Source organism: Kwoniella botswanensis, chromosome 1 (genome assembly GCF_036426115.1).
Source record: "Kwoniella botswanensis chromosome 1, complete sequence".
Taxonomy (NCBI): Eukaryota; Fungi; Basidiomycota; class Tremellomycetes; order Tremellales; family Cryptococcaceae; genus Kwoniella; species Kwoniella botswanensis.
In genome coordinates, this window is record NC_088599.1 from 4,839,165 (window position 1) to 4,855,770 (window position 16,606).

The window sequence follows — 16,606 nt, forward strand, 5'->3', positions numbered from 1 at the left end:
TAATTTGTACTTTTCTCTCTCTGACTCTCAATTCAACTATGGATATAATAAAATCGAAATTCCACAACTACAACTTTTACTGCTTCTCTTCTTCCCTCAGATCCCACTCTCCTCCACTTATTTCCGGTCGACCCCCACTAACTACGTTCTAGACATATTTTGATAATGTGTACTAGTCGCTTCGTACTCTTTAACAAATAATCTCTTCTGTTCTTTGATCATCCACCTATATTCACCCAAAAGTCGTCAGCATCACTTTGCAATGAAGCTGATTGGCGAACTCACTTCATGATATCATTTATGTATTCTCTCAAGATATTAAGCGATTCAGTATCGATATTGGTATAAGCGATAAAAGGACCGAAGTTGACTATAACAATACAAAGCAAATCAGCAAGGTCTTCCCACTTTCATTTCAGATATCAATGCGATTTGAGTACGATATGTTAAAAAGGGGGTTGGTCGGACTTACCAAATAACCTAAGTAAATGTTCCGCACCATAGATCTCTGACATTGGTTTATCTGGATTTTGTCTTTTCTGCTCCACATATTGTGCTCTTTCGAATCGGTATAACAGGTTATTCCCTAAAGCTTTATCGAAATATAATGTTATACCTGAGATAATCTCAGAAAGCAACGACGTGGCTCGACTATACGAACAATCATGATATCATATAAGCCAAATGAGTAATTTGACCATATTGTTGTAAAAGGAGGATAGTAGACTCACGCCGATCTCTCCTGAGCTTTCTTAGTGTTATTCACATATTGTCTGTACTCTTCCAATAACTCTCGTACATTGGGTTTACGAGGTAATGTCACGAGCTGACGTGATGTCCCCATAATCATCATATCAGCTTTTACACCTATGCGTCTTAGGGCTTATAAAGAACCTGAGGGTCACTCACCTGATTATTCTTCGTCACGTTCTCCCAATCATCAACCAATTGTAATTTGAGTATCTCAGGAATGACAATTTTCACTTCTGGTCGATTGAGATATGCCGCTTCCTACAGACCAAAACCAAAACCAAAACATCTCGTCAGCTCGTCGGATGATAAGGATGATTAGCATGAGAAAAGGAGATGAACGTACGGTATCAACACCTGATTCTCTACTTCTCTTCTTCGATTCACCCTTTTTACCTTTTTCTTTCCCTTTACCTGTCGTGGTGGTAGCTGGAGCGGGGGATGCGGTGGAAGATCCAGCAGCAGACGCAGGTCGGTTCTTCTTGGCTTGAGCATCTAACAATGCTCGTCGTTTGGCGAATCCAGCTTCGTTGAGCTTCAATAATCTTTGTTCAGGTACCCATTCGTCCCATCTATGCGTTTATGCAAGACAAAAAAAGTTGATAATCGTTAATCAAACATCTTACTGGGTAGATATAGTTTGGAAGGTAGGGACAGCTCACGTTTGTTTCCAACCTTTGTAATGAATGAAATAATGAGGTCCAACTGTACCCAATAACGTATTGTTCTCATCCCAATTCTCAGCAAGGATAATCTGCCAATCATTCCAAAAAGGAGATATCAGTGAATCACTCTTGTAAAAATGCACATTGAGAGCTCAAAGTCGGTAAAAAGTTGGATGAGGTAGTGAAGATGGATTTGAGATCACTTACACGAGCCTCGTAGAGTAATGGACCGTGGTAGGCTAGGACATACTCGTCGTTCGTGAATTGATTCATCGATCCGGACATCTTGTTGATTTAGATCTTTGTTCGAGGTGTGATAGCGTGTATGGTGGTATTAAAAGTTGCGCACTATCAAGGGGAACGTTATGAGCACTCGTTCGGATCTGTAGAGGTATTAGGGGAAGAGGAAGGGTCGGAGATATGGTATATGAGATAAGAGGGTAGACGCGTACCTTTATTTCAGTATATGTACCAAGTCTAGGTACCGACCAAGTATAATAATAGTATCACCACGAAGCACTATTCGATGCGGTCGTGATGATATAATCGAAGTGGTCGTATGTGGGATGTGACGAGAGGTATGATCGAAACTACACTTGATTTGAATCACTTTTCGACGCGAAGAAGAGAGACGTAATGTTTATTCGCTTGGTCCCGCCCTTTCCACAGTTTGGCGCGGCTCAATCGATCGTTCGTCAATCCTCGCGTAGGGTAGTCTATAGGCAGAAAGTCGGATCAGCAGCAGTTAGCGATGCGTTAGTGAGAGTTGACATACAGGTGTGTTGAGGATGGATGGAATGGATGGATGGATTGGGTTGTATGTGAAATAAGATTTGTTTATGTTATGTGGATGAGTGAGGTGAGATGACCAGTCAAAGTGCAAGATGGGGGCAAAGTACCCTGGGAGATCACTTTTTCGGCAATGTGGCACCCTCCCTTGACATTACTTATATCATTACCTCACTTTAAGTGGGAGGGTGATTTGCCGCTTGACAAACATGAGATAACCTACTTCACACTCAAATCCTTTCTCTTCGCTTCTTTTCTTTTCTCTTCTTCATCTCCATCTCATTCGAACTGAAAAACATTGGCTTGGCCAACTCCTCTTCATCTCGTCCTCACGCATCTCTTCTGGATCAGATCAGATCAGATTGGATCATAGATAAAGAGCGAGAAACTTGGTCATTTACCAGGGAGAAAACAAGGAGGGACAGCTTAGTAAGTTGGTTTTCGTTTTATCCCTTTATTGGGTGGCGAGTCCAGCTTTCTTCTCTTTGTCGTCTCTTTTTCTATCTCTTTCATCTCTGAGAGATGAAGGGGTGGACGATGGGACTTGTGGCCGAGAAGCGGGGAAGGGAGAGTGGACGGAAAAATTGGACGATACGGGTGATATTATGCAAATCCTTATTTATTCATCATGTTGCTGGCATTCGTCATGGAATATCTAGCTAACAATGACTGCAACCAATCTCAACTCTTAATTCGTTGGATATATCACCGTTCCACTCGGACAGAACACTGTATCTCCTCCAAAGGTCAGAAGGTCCATCAAGCCAGAAATTGTTTTCACACGATTCTGGAAGCGGTGGAGCGGAAAAAAACTTTCTTATTCCTCTTAGCATCTTACTGGTACTGCCGTCATGACCCTCGCTGGACCAAGAGCACCGGGAGTAAGTATATAGTGCTGCAGTCTCACAATGTTTATTTATTGATCTTCTCTATCATCAAGCCCAAATTCGGTCAATCTGTCGCTCCCAACCTGAATGTCCGACATCTCTGCCCCAATTGTCGGACTGATCCTCCTAACATCATAGAGGAGTATTCCAAGGGTGATCTGGTAAGTTAGTTGGTCATTGTATACTTAGTAGCATAACTCATGGGATACGGATCTAGGTATGTGGTGATTGTGGGACTATCTTGGGGGATCGAATTGTAGATACAAGGAGTGAATGTGAGTACTAGCATCATGTTATACATAGGTAAAAAAAAAGAAAAAACTGATACGAACGTGAATTCATTAGGGCGTGTAAGTATCTGTCCATCTTACAATCGATGTTTGAACGTATATTCATTTTGGTTATAGACTTTTGCCGGTGATGAGAACGGCGATGATCCCTCTCGAGTAGGAGACGCCGGTAACCCCCTCCTCGGTTCCAACCATCTCGATACAGTTATATCGCATAAAGATGGTCGATCAGGTATAGCTCGTGATCTCAACCGAGCCGTACAAAGAGCCAACAACCTCTCAAATGGTATAAATGGTAAAACCAACACTGCAATCCTATCAGCTGTATTCTCAAGGATCGGTGAAAAATGCGATGCAATGCAACTACCCAGAGGCGTTAGAGAAAGAGCTCAACACGTCTATAAAATTGCAGATGAGCAAAAAGCAATTAAAGGCAAAAACGAAAATGCTTTGATTGCTGCTTGTATAATCTACGCATGTAGAGATGCAGGTGCTCATCGAACTTTTCAAGAAGTTTGTAAAGCCCTCAAGATCTCAAAGAAGGAATTAGGACAGGTATTCAGTGTGATTAAAAATGCGGTTCAGGCTAGTGATACATTTCAAAGATCCAAGACTGGAACGGGACATGGTTTTTCGGATGGTTCGAATAATGCTCAAGAATCGACGGAAGCCCTATTAGGAAGATTCACCAATTATTTGGATTTGGGAAATGCAGTTTTCAACGCGTCGAAACATATCGCTGCTGAAGCTACGGCCAAATCGACCATCGATGGAAGATCACCTGTGTCCATCGCGGCTGGGGTATTGTACTTTACCTGTGTGTTGTTGAGTAAGAACGCATCGGCAAAGGATATAGCTGGGATGGGAGGTGTATCAGAATCAACTACAAAGTTGTGAGTTTTCTTCGATGAATAAATCAAGTGGATTCTCGTTTGAAGGGTTATACTGATTGACTGTTTGTTGGATTTTTATCTGGTAGGATCTGTAAGATGGTAGCTACCAAGTTAGACGAGGTTATCCGACCCGAGTGGAAGACCGAATACGCAGCAGGATACGCACAACTAGCTCAGCTGGGTCGAGTGAACGATTCAGCCAGAAACTCAAGATCCGGTACGCCAAGTAATGGTAAATCAGGTAAAACTCCTACACCCGCACCAGCACCAGCACCAGCTTCTAGCGCCAATGGTAATGGGAATGTGGAGGTCAAACCATCTTCGACTTCGTCTCAGGAGGATGCCAAGGTGAATGGGGATAGTAAAGCGAATGGGAATGGCAAGGCTTAAACGAGGACTGAAGATCGGAAACATCGGTTTTTGTTGTCGGAAAACTTGAAAAGAAGACAAAGCAGAAGGGAATGCCATGTGAGCCATAAGGGAAACCAATCAAATTAAACCAAATTCAAGTAAAGCGAATCGTTACATTTAGATCATGTTGTATTACTGTATTATGTGTTACCTATCTACCTACTTCTATTCTAATTCCTGAAGGTGCTCTGTGGTCGGCGGATGTGGACAAGGGGAAGAGATGATATTTATAGATAGCAATGGGTATTTATTATTTGGAAAGAAGAAAAAGAAAGACAGAAAAAAAAACAGGCGAAAGAGTCAATCACCACATTGTACTAGTTTACTTCTTTGTTCTTTCATTTCTGCCGACAACAAAATAATCCCACAAATATTCCATGTTGAAGTGACATGTATACCTATAAAAATGTACAGTACATTGCACGACCTGCTTAGCGCTGCGTTGAGATGAAATTCAGGTGTAGATGCATCTTTGATGTATAAGATTGGCATGAGCAATGAATGTATGTTATGCATTGGAATTAGGAAATAGCTACAAAAAGATCAAAATCTCCATCTCTCGCCTTTTTCTTATCCTCCGTGATTCTTAACCAAGAATCAATGCTATGCTTCAGCATTTTCTTTCAAAATGTGATTACAGTTGATAAACAATATATATATGGAGGTGAGAAATGGACGTGTGTTCTATATATCTAGCTAACTATTAAGCAGAATTGATAGATCGTGTATTGTGTTGTTGTAATGAATTCGATATGAGATTTTGGGTTTGAATATTGGTATTGTTACAACATGTTTTCGTTTTCCTAATTCATTCAATTCTTTCTTGATGTAAATGAAATATAGCCATAAGATTGATTGAGGTGGATTCAAATCGGTAGATGTGCGGATATATCACTTGATCTATTATATGAGATTGACGATCATCCCACATATCATCATCACCGTACCAACAGTCGATATCGATGCCACGGGTATTCCACCACTCGAAGACGATTGACCACCTGATCCACTCGTTCCTCCACCAGTCGTCGATTGACTCGTACCATTGCTAACAGATGAAACGCCATCTGCCAGTTGGGCAAAACCAATTGCAGCGGGGTTATACCTGAATGTGGAATATACATTCTTGAGGAAAGAGGCTCCGACAATCCATTGAATTGGCGATTGAGAGGATCTACAAAGAAGTTGACGTTAGTCAAATCTTGCTTGTTCTGATAGGAAGATATCAATGGCCAAGACTTACAAATCCATCTCGAAGAAAGCACCTGTACACATCGAACTATCCCTCGTAAACGATCCAAGGTTCATATCGGCATTTGAAATCGCGTAACTCAATCCGCCGAACTGGATCGTTACGTTGACGGTGGTATCGCATGGATACTGATAATATCCATCGTATCCCGATGAAGCTGATAGTGCTTCAGAATTAGGGATCTGCTCATAGATCGCTTGAGCCACTTGAGATGGTACTCCGATCAGGGTTGTTCCGGTGTCGATAGCTGCTTGGGGGTTTGAGCCCTATCGATCAGGTGGATCGTCAGCTCTGTTTTGAGCAATAAAAGTTTCCCAAAGAATACTTACAACGCTAACTTGGGATCCTTGTACTGTGACAGCTTGAGCGGGTATCCTCCAATAATCAAGATCGTCTTCATCAATTGAAATGTAGTTGATCGAGCCGGTATATTTACTCGAATTTGTTCCACTGTTGGATTCACTCAACCACGTAAGTAAAGGGCATAGAACTTAATTTTGAACAGATAGGTTATGTTCAAATGCACTTACCCAAGTATCAACTCCCCACCTTGACTCTCCACTGAGCTAGCAGAGTTATCACCCCTATATCGAGCGAGATAGAAACCCATCTCTGGATCAGACCATGATCCGGAAGCTGCCAGTGCCTGCCAGAACGGTGTGGCTCCAGAGGAGGCGATAGATTTCCAGGCCAACCCCATCAAACCGGATAAAGGCGCAGAGATCAGTCGTGCAGTGGTAGATGTTACGACGGCTACGAGTGTAAGTGACTAATAAGCTTAAAATCCTATCAGATTTACGTTGGTGATTGCGGTTCTCACCAAACGTCTGTCCAGTCACGGTAAATCCAGCGAGAGAGACCGTATCAGTAGCTAAGTACCCATCTGCATCACCTGATCCGTAAGATATATTGAAAGCTGAATTATCCGTATTATACGATGTTGAATCCTCAGCATTGAATGACGAGACGCCCGTACATGAAGATGATTCACAGGTCGATCCTGCTACCCAGCTATTTGATAGAAAGCAAGGTCAGCAATCATACCGCTCTGTTGAAGAGACTGAAGCAAGGTTGGATGAATTAGCTTACAGATCGGAAGATCCAGTATCCATAATCAACAAGAAATCCTGCGATGGGGTTCTACCAACAGAACAGAACAAAATGTGACATCAGCTCAAACGAGCATAAATTAAAAATTGATATTGGATAAAATGACTTACCCAATAGTGACTTGACCAGAGTACGAAGCGTCTATCCCTACATCCGTCAACCTACAATAGCACAGTAAGTATATCATTAGCTTCAACATCGATTTAAGTGAGAGCAAGGACTTACTGTACACTACCACTGGCTCTTCTACCTAACGGCCACCTTCTATTCAACTCTTCATTCACCCGATCCCTTTTTAACAGATCTTTCGATCTCTCGCCCAAATGCTGCTCGTACTTCTTTCTCAACCCGCTTGCCTGGCCTTTCAACCATTCTTGACGTACTGCCAGATCGTCCGAATACTGCCTAGAGTGATGAAGCGTTAAGGGGATGGTGGTAGGGTTGGCTAAAGCTGATGAGCTTATGGAAGCGAAGAGGAGTAGGGAGGTAAGGGTGAGAGTAGATAACATTTTGTATCTGAGGATGAGGGAGGATAGGGTGAATGAAATGATTGACGATCAAATTGACAGATGATGTGATGATGGTTGATCTGACAAGTGGTGTTTTTGTTTGTACGTAGATGATCTGGTGCCAAGAGAGAGAAAGAGATGGTCTGATTGATTGATGTACACTAGAGTAATGTAGATGTCCTTTCCAACAATCTTCCCTTTGATCGGATCTTATTCCTTGATTTCTTGATCTTGATTTTGATATCGATAGGTGGCAAAATGATTTTCGAAAAATGGGTGAGGTTGAAACAGGTACAAGCAAGAAGGTTTATATAGATATGTAGCTGTATATGTGTATGTAAATGTACTATTGCTACAAGACAGAGATATGCACAGAAAGATTTATAAGATGGTATAGGATATTTGAATGGAAAGGATTGAAAATGCCAAGTTTTAGGAATCCAGCAAGGCAAGAAGGTTTTGCACAGGTACGCAGTTTGTATACGCCTGTACGACTGACACTCGACACTCACTTGGCAAAAATCAGTGATGATGCGTATTTTCAGGGTAACCTCCCTCTCGACTGCGGTCCACGTCGTTCACCGTTTGCCTCTTTGCCGTTTCCAATCTTTATTTTCTGTCCGACTGACCGCGGGGCGCACGGTGACGCTTTCAGCTGCTGAGTTTTATACCGTTATGATTACCGTAATTTCCAAAGTCCTTTACTCTATTCTTGACTCTGTATGCGTCACTACCTCTATCGTTGCCGTAGATCGGTAGGAAGACGCAGCTTACGAAGATGAGAATCAGTGGCGAACAAGACTTTGTGTATGGATTGATGACCATCGATTCTATCGTATGATAGATACCGAAGAATGTTGATGGCCAAGCAACGTATGCAACGATACGTCCATACTCTTTCAACAACAACGCAGCGATTATGAGGTCTCGATCTAAGACATACAATACTGCGTACTTTAGCTTGGCTTGGCAAGAATGTATGAGTACGATCTGCGGGTGGCGGGTCAATCATCCAAGACTTGGTAAAAGACTTTGTACACCTTCAAATCATCGAGCATGCATGGTAATGGTACACCAATATCACCCATTCGCATGCGCCCAGGCTGTCCCCCTGGGTGTTATAAAGGATGATCGTTGTACAACTAAAAATAGATAGTTACCGATAATATATCAGATGACTTGTTCAGTTACGACATAGCTGTACAGTGGAGCTTTCCAATTATAAATGGTCAATCGCAGCGATCCGCACCAATGACAATATAAACGGAATTAATGAAATCGTTGCAATGGGTCAATCATTCGTTATGCCTCTTAGTTCTACGATCTAAAAGGTTGATATGTGAGATATGCAGAAGGTATGGTATGGTATGATATTTAACATACAAAAGATAATGACAACATTAATATACAGGCCGAGGAGTTGATTCTCTCCCTTCTATTACTATTATGAAGGTACAGTCGAATGAGTATATTGTATACACCATCATCACAGAAGATCAGAAGATCTCCAACTTCTAAACACCATTAAGTCCACTGACCATACTCCTACTTTTGTTCATAACTGGAATCTTGGACTTTGGTTCCTCTCGTTGTGACCTCTCAACTTCACTTGACGAGCCAATTTTCCTACTCGTATGCCTTTTATCTGAATCGAGCATAGTCGATGAAGAAGAATGTCTGAGGTGCATATCTGATCCTACCCTCATAGGGATCTTACTCTCTCTTCTCATCTTCTTATGATTAACATTCCTTTCTCTACTAGATTCTCGCAGTTCATCATCTCCAACATTCTTCCGGTCTTTTGGACTAGGAGTGAACAGATCTCCCTCTTCTTCCCATCCTGGAGTCGTCCCCAATCCAAGTGTACTCTCCAAAGCTTTCTTACCTTCTTCTATCAAGGCTGTAAGTTGAAGTGACATCGAATCTAATCTCGAGATCATTTCGCTCGACTGTTCATCATCCTCTTCGCCTTCTTCTTTCTGACCCTTTATATCATCGTCTCTGTCTCGTAACAGCTTGAGGTCCCCTTCGTTATCTCGTGATTCGTCCGTACTAGGCGACTTGACACCCGTCTTCATTTTGACATTTGGACTACCACTGAAAGTAGACTCAATCTCCTCATCATCTAGCGTAGGACGATAGATCTCGATACTAGGCAAAGACCTCGAATCTGATAAAGGATGATTATACATCCAACCATTTCTTGATGATCTCGAACGACGAATCCTGGCGTGTCTGTTACGGCGGGATTTGGGTGAAGGTGAACATGAGGGAGATAAGAACATGGAAGAGGCCTTCGATCGCAGAGTGGATATTTTCGAGGAAGAAGGTGTGACGAGATGCTACAATTGCAACTGATCAGTATTTGTGCGATATAATAAAAGATGAAGGCGACAATGCAGATAACCCACATCATCTATCTCAACATCCTCCCATTCTTTCACCTTGGCATCTCTCTGTACGGTCTCTTCGTAAGCTGGTGGAGGCGGTAAGTCTGATACAGGATCTTGGGCAATTTGATCCTGATCGTCATGCTTTGAGAGTAATGGACTGGGACCGACATGTTCCGGAGTTTCGGTATCACTCGAATATTGATGTTGCCTTTGTATCTGGTCTTGGGTTGTCTGATCGCTTGCTTCCACGTCCTCAATGTCTTCTCTGCGTAGTATTGCGTTTGCGAAGGTCAAAGTATTCTGCAATGACTCGTCTTCGTTGTTTGGCACTTGCACTTCTTCACTTGAGCTAGTCTCAATCTCAATCTCAACACAATTCTGAACCGAGTACTGGTCTAATCGTGCTTCTCCATTATCTTCATCGTTGCCCACTTTGGACTGCGGCTGATTTGCCAATAATCTATAAGCAGTCCTGCGATCGCAATAGAATCGATAAGATCAGCTGCTCAAATAGACCAAAAGAGAAAGTAGAATAATAGACTTACAATCCCAAAGCAGCACCAAAAACACCAGCTGTCACTACACTCCCCACCAAACTGCTGCCCCAACTGTTCCTCTGCGTCTGAGCTCTGGGCAATTCATCCGCGATAACACTCGCATCTTGCTTAGGTATCGGTTCTAATCCCGGTTCTAGCTGTGGTTCGTCAGACTGAATGACGGTAGATTTCTTTATAGGTGATCGTCTTCTGGCATTTGATGTAGAGGAAGTGGAAGAAAGTTCTTGTTTCTCGTGAGTCACGTAGACTACATACGATACATTCGATCAGTACGTTATGATCGATCATCAGCTGTACACGAAGGTAGATGGTAGATTTTGTTGCTTTAGTGACTCACGTTGACTCAATCCTTCTTCTACGCCTGTATCTTTACCCTTTCCTTTATCGACCTTGCCTACACCTTTCTTATCTTCCACGCAGGTTGTAGCAACCCCAGGAGAACTAGAAGGTATCCATCTCCTTTTCATACCTCCTTCGGGCGTTCCTATCCAATGTGTCAAAGAGGGAGAAGAGTGAGATCGAGTGGCTTGAATGCGCTTTTGCTTTTGAGTTGTTGAGGGTCCTGAGCCCCCTTGCGAAGGTGGGGAAGTCATGATGAAATTGGAGAACGAGTCCTATTTCTGGATGATCATGTGTGGTAGCTCATGATACTCTGCTATTATTGTACAGATTGATATGTGTGATATGTGGAATTCAAGTAGAGATACAACAAAGTGTGATGGTAAAGACATGACGTTCCTTTCAATCGCAATGCAACAAAAACCCACTCTCTCGATCAGGAACGCGTATAGCCGCAAACAAAAACACAAAAAAGACGCGTAGTTGGGTGGCAAATCTCACTGACACGGACAGCACAATGCATAGGGAGAATGCAGTAAACGAAGACAAGTATGATGTTATAAAACGACAGTACAACATATTCAATGACAGCCTGTATCAAGATTCCCATCCAATCGTTCCAATCCTCCTCTAGTTGCCTTCTACTTCGTCACACGATCCATTAACCCATTGGCATACCCTTGACACCTCAAGGTCCTCATAATGCTATAATGCTCATACCAGCGGTTCAACCCCTACGGCCTCTACCGCCGCTCTAATTTCCATCTCCCAGAACAATCCCAGATCCCATCCACCTCCTCTGACTCGCTCATCGGTCTTCGCAAATATCACACCCGATCTACCATCCGCATATTCCCCATCGACCTTCAATTCGTACCACTGATTATACTGAGCTGTATCAGGGTTCGAGTACGGTATCGGAACGAAAGGTCCATTATAATTTGGTGAAAGAGGTGATAAATGTTGGATCTCATCCTGGGTCGATTGTTGTAAGAGTAAAGATGGAGGGATGAATTTGAATAAAGCTTCTTGACGGAGTTGTTTGGCTGTACGGGATTGGATTTCCAGTTCTCTTGCTAGTCTTGAATCTCCTTTTGCCTATTACCTCGATACAATTAGCAAAATGGTCCTCTCAGCGCTTTCCTGTACAATTCTATTGAAGTAGATCCGTGGTACATTGGAAGATTCCGAGATGTTGTAAAACACCGCACTTACCAAAGCCTCGGTAACCTCCTTTTTAACCCTCTCTTCCTCCTCCCTCTCTACCCTCTCAGCCTCTTCCACCATCCTCATCCTCTCTTCCCTCGCTCTCCTCTCCACTTCTTCCCGCTCAGCCTGAGACATGGCCTCGAGAGCTGCTTTCTCCTGGTTGGAAGCTATCAAAGACGCATTCGATTTTTCGAATTCGCTTATCCGCTTTTCGGTCTTTTCCACGTCGATGTCATTGAGAAGGTTGAATGCTGTACACGAGCACACAAATCAGTATGAGAATGATGGATTGTCAAAGTTAGTTAGCTGGAATGTAATTTGTACTCACTCAGATCTTCTACTTCCTCTAGGTAGTTGTCATACTCCTTATCACTCCCGAAATCTTCCCTGCGTTTGTTGAACCTACCATCGAGGATATACATTATCAGCTTCTATCCCTATGATCGTATATCATGATCACTAAGCACAGGAATGAAAAGTGGGATGGGAAGACTTGTTTTTTCGGGAAGTTTTCCAAATATAGCTGGCAGACGAAAAGTCGGAATGGAAGATCTACTCACACCTGAGCCATCCTACGTCTCACCGCTACTTCTTTCTCAACCTTCAGATCTTCAAACGTCTGATGTGCGAAATTGACTTTTCTCAATATCCTCCCACATTGAGGACATGGTTCAGGACCTAAAGTGAATAATCGATCTATACATGATTCGCACCTTTGTACATAGACGACATGGACATTTAGCATCAGTCGTCGTATCCACCTGTCAATGCAGGGGGTCACTCACATCTTATGATAACATGGTGAGACTAGTAGTCGTAGATTCTGATTGAATTGTCTATCCGTATGACATATTGGACATACATCTTGTTCAGTCTATCAACCACAACCAACACATGATTAGTCAGCCAACGGTATCAGGTAAAGGTCGACCAGACCTGGTAAGCTGGAGGTAGTGAAGATGATGATACCCACCCTAAACTCTGTTACTCTCTTGCTTGGATCTCTCACTCCAGCAACGTACAAATACCCATCTTCAGTCCCCTTTGCATTGGTTCCTACCCTCTGTCCCTTTCGGATAGGTATCTGAGGCTTGCCGCGGGATGAAGAGGAGGAAGCGGGCGGTTTCCGCATTGGTACTCGGGATGAGGATGACATTGCGGATGATTGAGCTGTTGGAATCCCTTCTGAGATAGGTCTGTGATTTCGCAGATATAGTATGACGAGCAAAATGAATGATTTCTTCGAGTAAAGGTGCATGCAGGTCAAGTAATCTTAGAGGGTGAAGTTGAAGGTGGTCGAGGGGTCTCCACACTCCCCTAAACAGGCTCAGTCGCCACATTGCTATTTTCCCGGAAATACCCGATAGAGTAATCACCCAAGTCATAAGAAGTTGATCAAAAGAGATTCTTACAACAGGTGTTATTGACACATTTCCTTGACTCATCTTGACAGCAAGTCAAGTATACCCCCAACAAAAAAGTCTAAAAGCGCCAAAGATGGACGCAGGATACGGTGAGCTCCAGCAAGCACTTTGTCCGCTCGTCATCAGCTAATAATGTTTTTGTAATGAATTACAGACGCCTTGGAAGAGGCTGCTTCTTCTTATGCTAAAACTCGGGATAGGGATGATGAGTGTGAGCGTCCGTGTATATAAAATTAGACGTGTATACTCATGGTCATCTGATTTGTAGCTCGAGGTCATCGAAGTCACCGAGATAGGGATAGAGAACACGATCGTGATAGGGAAAGGGATAGAGAAAGAAGGCATCGTGATCGGGAAGACCGAGACCGAGAGCGAGATAGAGGTGATAGGGATGATAGATACAGACCATCCGAAAGGGATCGAGATAGAGAGAGAGATCGTGGAGATAGATACGACAGAGATAGGGAAAGAGAGAGACCAAGAAGACGTAGGAGGGAAGAAGATGAATTTGATTTAGCAGCTGAACCTATGAGTGGAGGAGGAGGAGGAGGGAGTGGACATAGAGATAGAAGACCAAGACATGAGGATCCCTATGCTCAACCTATGAGGGGGTATAGTCCACCTCGAAGAAGCAGAAGAGGGGATGAAGATGATTGGCGTGCATCAAGAGAAAGATCAAGAAGTAGAGAGAGAAGGAGAAGAAGAGGTGGTGATTTCGCTAGATCACCTACTCCCCCTGGTACGGTCCCCCTGGAAGAGAGACATGTAAGGAATTCTCATTGGGATATTAGACCTGCTCAGTTTGAAGGTGTTGGTGCGATGGAAGCTAAGATGACTGGTGAGTCAGGTCAAGAGCATAGACGGGCGGTTAGAGTTGTTGATAGATGCTAATGCGATCATTGTTTTGGATTCATCGTAGGCATGTTCACCTATGGTCCAGGTCGTGTCCCACCACCGGCCTCATTAGGTGTCCCGAACCAATTGATGGCGGGTTCATTCCCACCTGCTAATCCCCAACGTCAAACCAAGAGATTGTATATCGGTGGTATCAACGATAGGATGAGCGAGCAGCAGATCCAAGATTTCTTCAACAAATTGATGAGAGAACATAATTTGGCGGTGGATATGCCTGGTGAACCCGTTGCTACTTGTCAGATCAATAACGAGAAGAACTTCGCTTTTGCCGAGGTGAGCTTCACATTGCTGAACGAGGATGTAGTGTAACAAGCTGACTTTGTTCTCCTTTGTTTTCGAATCTAGTTCAGGACATCAGAAGAAGCCACAGCGGCCTTGCAATTCGACGGTGTAATGTACGAAGGTCATCCTCTACGTGTCAGAAGGCCCAAGGATTATTCTGGTGTAGACCCCTTAGCTTCATCGTTCGGTGTACCTGGAGGATCAATGGTTGATTCGCCCAACAAACTGTTTATTGGTGGATTACCTACGTACCTCAATGACGAACAGGTAATAGAACTCTTGAAAGCTTTTGGTGAACTCAAGACTTTCAATTTGGTGAAAGAGACTGGAAACGTATCCAAGGGATTCGCCTTCTGCGAATATGTCGATCCGAACGTTACAGATATGGCTATTCAGGGATTACACAATTTCGCTTTGGGTGATAGAACTTTGGTGGTACAACGTGCTGCTGTGGGCAGAAATCAAAATAATCATCATCATAATCACGCTTTACCTGGTTCGGCGGCCTTCTTGCAACAAGCTGGTGAGTGGAATCTATCCTTGATTCAGCGACATAGGATTGATTGTTCACTCGGTTGCGATCCCAAAGATGATGAGCTGATGATTTATGGTGTAGTACCGAACATCCTCCAATCATCAAATAACGAGGGGCCGGCCACTCGAGTCATGTTATTACTCAACATGGTCACTCCCGAAGAACTGTACTCTGACGAAGATTACCAAGAAATCTTGGAAGATATCAACGATGAATGTTCGAAATACGGTGAAGTTGAGGGAGTCCGAATCCCTAGACCTACACCGAAAAACAAAAAGTGGGCACCTGGTGATTCGGCCGCTGTGTCCGCTGAGAAGAACAGGCAGATAGATGAGGAGAACGGAGTAGGAAGGGTCTATGTCATGTATAGGAATGTGGATGATACGACCAAAGCTATGAAGGCTATTGGAGGTAGACAGTTTGGAGGAAGGACGATTTTGGTAGCTAATGTTCCTGAGGTGAGTCAGACGAGACGATCATCTCATTACCTCCTTCTGTTTGATACTGAACATCTTCGACGTTGATAGGAAGAATTCCTCGGCCCTGCTCCTCCCCCACCTCCTCCACCCGAAGGCGAAGAACCATCCGCACCTGCAGAATCGGACTCACCACCTCCCCCACCTCCCCCTCCTGCTGAGCCAGAACAGGATCTGGACGCTGCTGCTGCGGACGCAGTGAAGGATATCATGGCTGGTATATTGTAAGATTAGTAGTAACACGTAACCAATAGTACATAGCAATGGTGGTCGGGGTAGTAGATTGATCATGCATTAGAAATCACAATCTGATTTCGTAACTCAGTGATTCACTCTGATCAATGTGATGTCACTTGGCACTCATCTTATTTCTATCTCTCTGATTCGACAGCTTAGCGATCTACCATGTTTGGACTGGCTCTTATCTTTTATCTAGCTTTGCGCTTCAGCGGGTCCGTAGATGTCGGCCGAAGTTTGCCGGAGGTTATGGGCGGTGTCATTTGAGAGGCTGATTACGAATTTGTAATGCAAGCAAGGTGATTAGGATTGGTTGGTAATTGCTTAGTAATTAGGTGGCGAGTCGAGTTATTCGGGTAATGATTTCCGCTTGCACGGTGAATGAGACGACTATTGGTAGTGATTTTCTTTGTCATTCCATTTATTCCATCTTGACAAACTTCCATCTTATAAATACTCTATACACAAAAGTAAAAAGTAGAAAATCATTCAAAATACTACGTTCAACTTCATCTTGCCTGTTGCGTACCACCCTCAGCGTCAATAGATCATCTAGAGTACCGTCTTCGTTCAGAGGATCTTCTTATCGACAAATACATACTCCACCACCACCTCCACCAAAACATCATATAAGAGGAATAACTACTATCCCTTTACCTTCCAACACCGAAAACAATAACAAA

The 16,606-nt window shown here is 43.4% G+C and overlaps 6 protein-coding genes across 6 annotated transcripts; 2 read left to right on the plus strand and 4 right to left on the minus strand.

Annotated features, from left to right (window-relative positions):
- Positions 1-141: 141 nt before the first annotated feature.
- Positions 142-1,700, minus strand: L199_001848 (uncharacterized protein; the record flags this gene model as incomplete). The annotated part of the gene is made up of 8 exons (XM_064887601.1): positions 142-226; positions 286-370; positions 473-651; positions 732-826; positions 910-1,011; positions 1,097-1,322; positions 1,413-1,504; positions 1,623-1,700. The coding sequence occupies 8 exons, from the start codon at positions 1,698-1,700 to the stop codon at positions 142-144; spliced, it is 942 nt and encodes a 313-aa protein (XP_064743673.1).
- Positions 1,701-3,055: 1,355 nt separating this feature from the next.
- On the plus strand, positions 3,056-4,664 carry L199_001849 (uncharacterized protein; the record flags this gene model as incomplete). Its single annotated transcript, XM_064887602.1, has 6 exons — positions 3,056-3,085; positions 3,145-3,252; positions 3,309-3,360; positions 3,407-3,441; positions 3,499-4,274; positions 4,361-4,664. The coding sequence occupies 6 exons, from the start codon at positions 3,056-3,058 to the stop codon at positions 4,662-4,664; spliced, it is 1,305 nt and encodes a 434-aa protein (XP_064743674.1).
- A 924-nt stretch (positions 4,665-5,588) lies between these two features.
- Positions 5,589-7,556, minus strand: L199_001850 (uncharacterized protein; the record flags this gene model as incomplete). The annotated part of the gene is made up of 8 exons (XM_064887603.1): positions 5,589-5,859; positions 5,929-6,203; positions 6,267-6,387; positions 6,468-6,690; positions 6,758-6,948; positions 7,027-7,077; positions 7,158-7,208; positions 7,273-7,556. The coding sequence occupies 8 exons, from the start codon at positions 7,554-7,556 to the stop codon at positions 5,589-5,591; spliced, it is 1,467 nt and encodes a 488-aa protein (XP_064743675.1).
- Positions 7,557-9,070: 1,514 nt separating this feature from the next.
- On the minus strand, positions 9,071-11,099 carry L199_001851 (uncharacterized protein; the record flags this gene model as incomplete). The annotated part of the gene is made up of 4 exons (XM_064887604.1): positions 9,071-9,898; positions 9,968-10,421; positions 10,495-10,753; positions 10,844-11,099. The coding sequence occupies 4 exons, from the start codon at positions 11,097-11,099 to the stop codon at positions 9,071-9,073; spliced, it is 1,797 nt and encodes a 598-aa protein (XP_064743676.1).
- A 460-nt stretch (positions 11,100-11,559) lies between these two features.
- Positions 11,560-13,210, minus strand: L199_001852 (CDK-activating kinase assembly factor MAT1; the record flags this gene model as incomplete). The annotated part of the gene is made up of 6 exons (XM_064887605.1): positions 11,560-11,943; positions 12,061-12,305; positions 12,383-12,456; positions 12,615-12,767; positions 12,840-12,928; positions 13,028-13,210. 6 exons carry the CDS (start codon positions 13,208-13,210, stop codon positions 11,560-11,562), a joined length of 1,128 nt encoding a protein of 375 aa, XP_064743677.1.
- Positions 13,211-13,551: 341 nt separating this feature from the next.
- Positions 13,552-15,914, plus strand: L199_001853 (uncharacterized protein; the record flags this gene model as incomplete). Its single annotated transcript, XM_064887606.1, has 7 exons — positions 13,552-13,567; positions 13,633-13,689; positions 13,747-14,316; positions 14,398-14,666; positions 14,739-15,198; positions 15,292-15,668; positions 15,738-15,914. 7 exons carry the CDS (start codon positions 13,552-13,554, stop codon positions 15,912-15,914), a joined length of 1,926 nt encoding a protein of 641 aa, XP_064743678.1.
- Between the last annotated feature and the right edge of the window lie 692 nt (positions 15,915-16,606).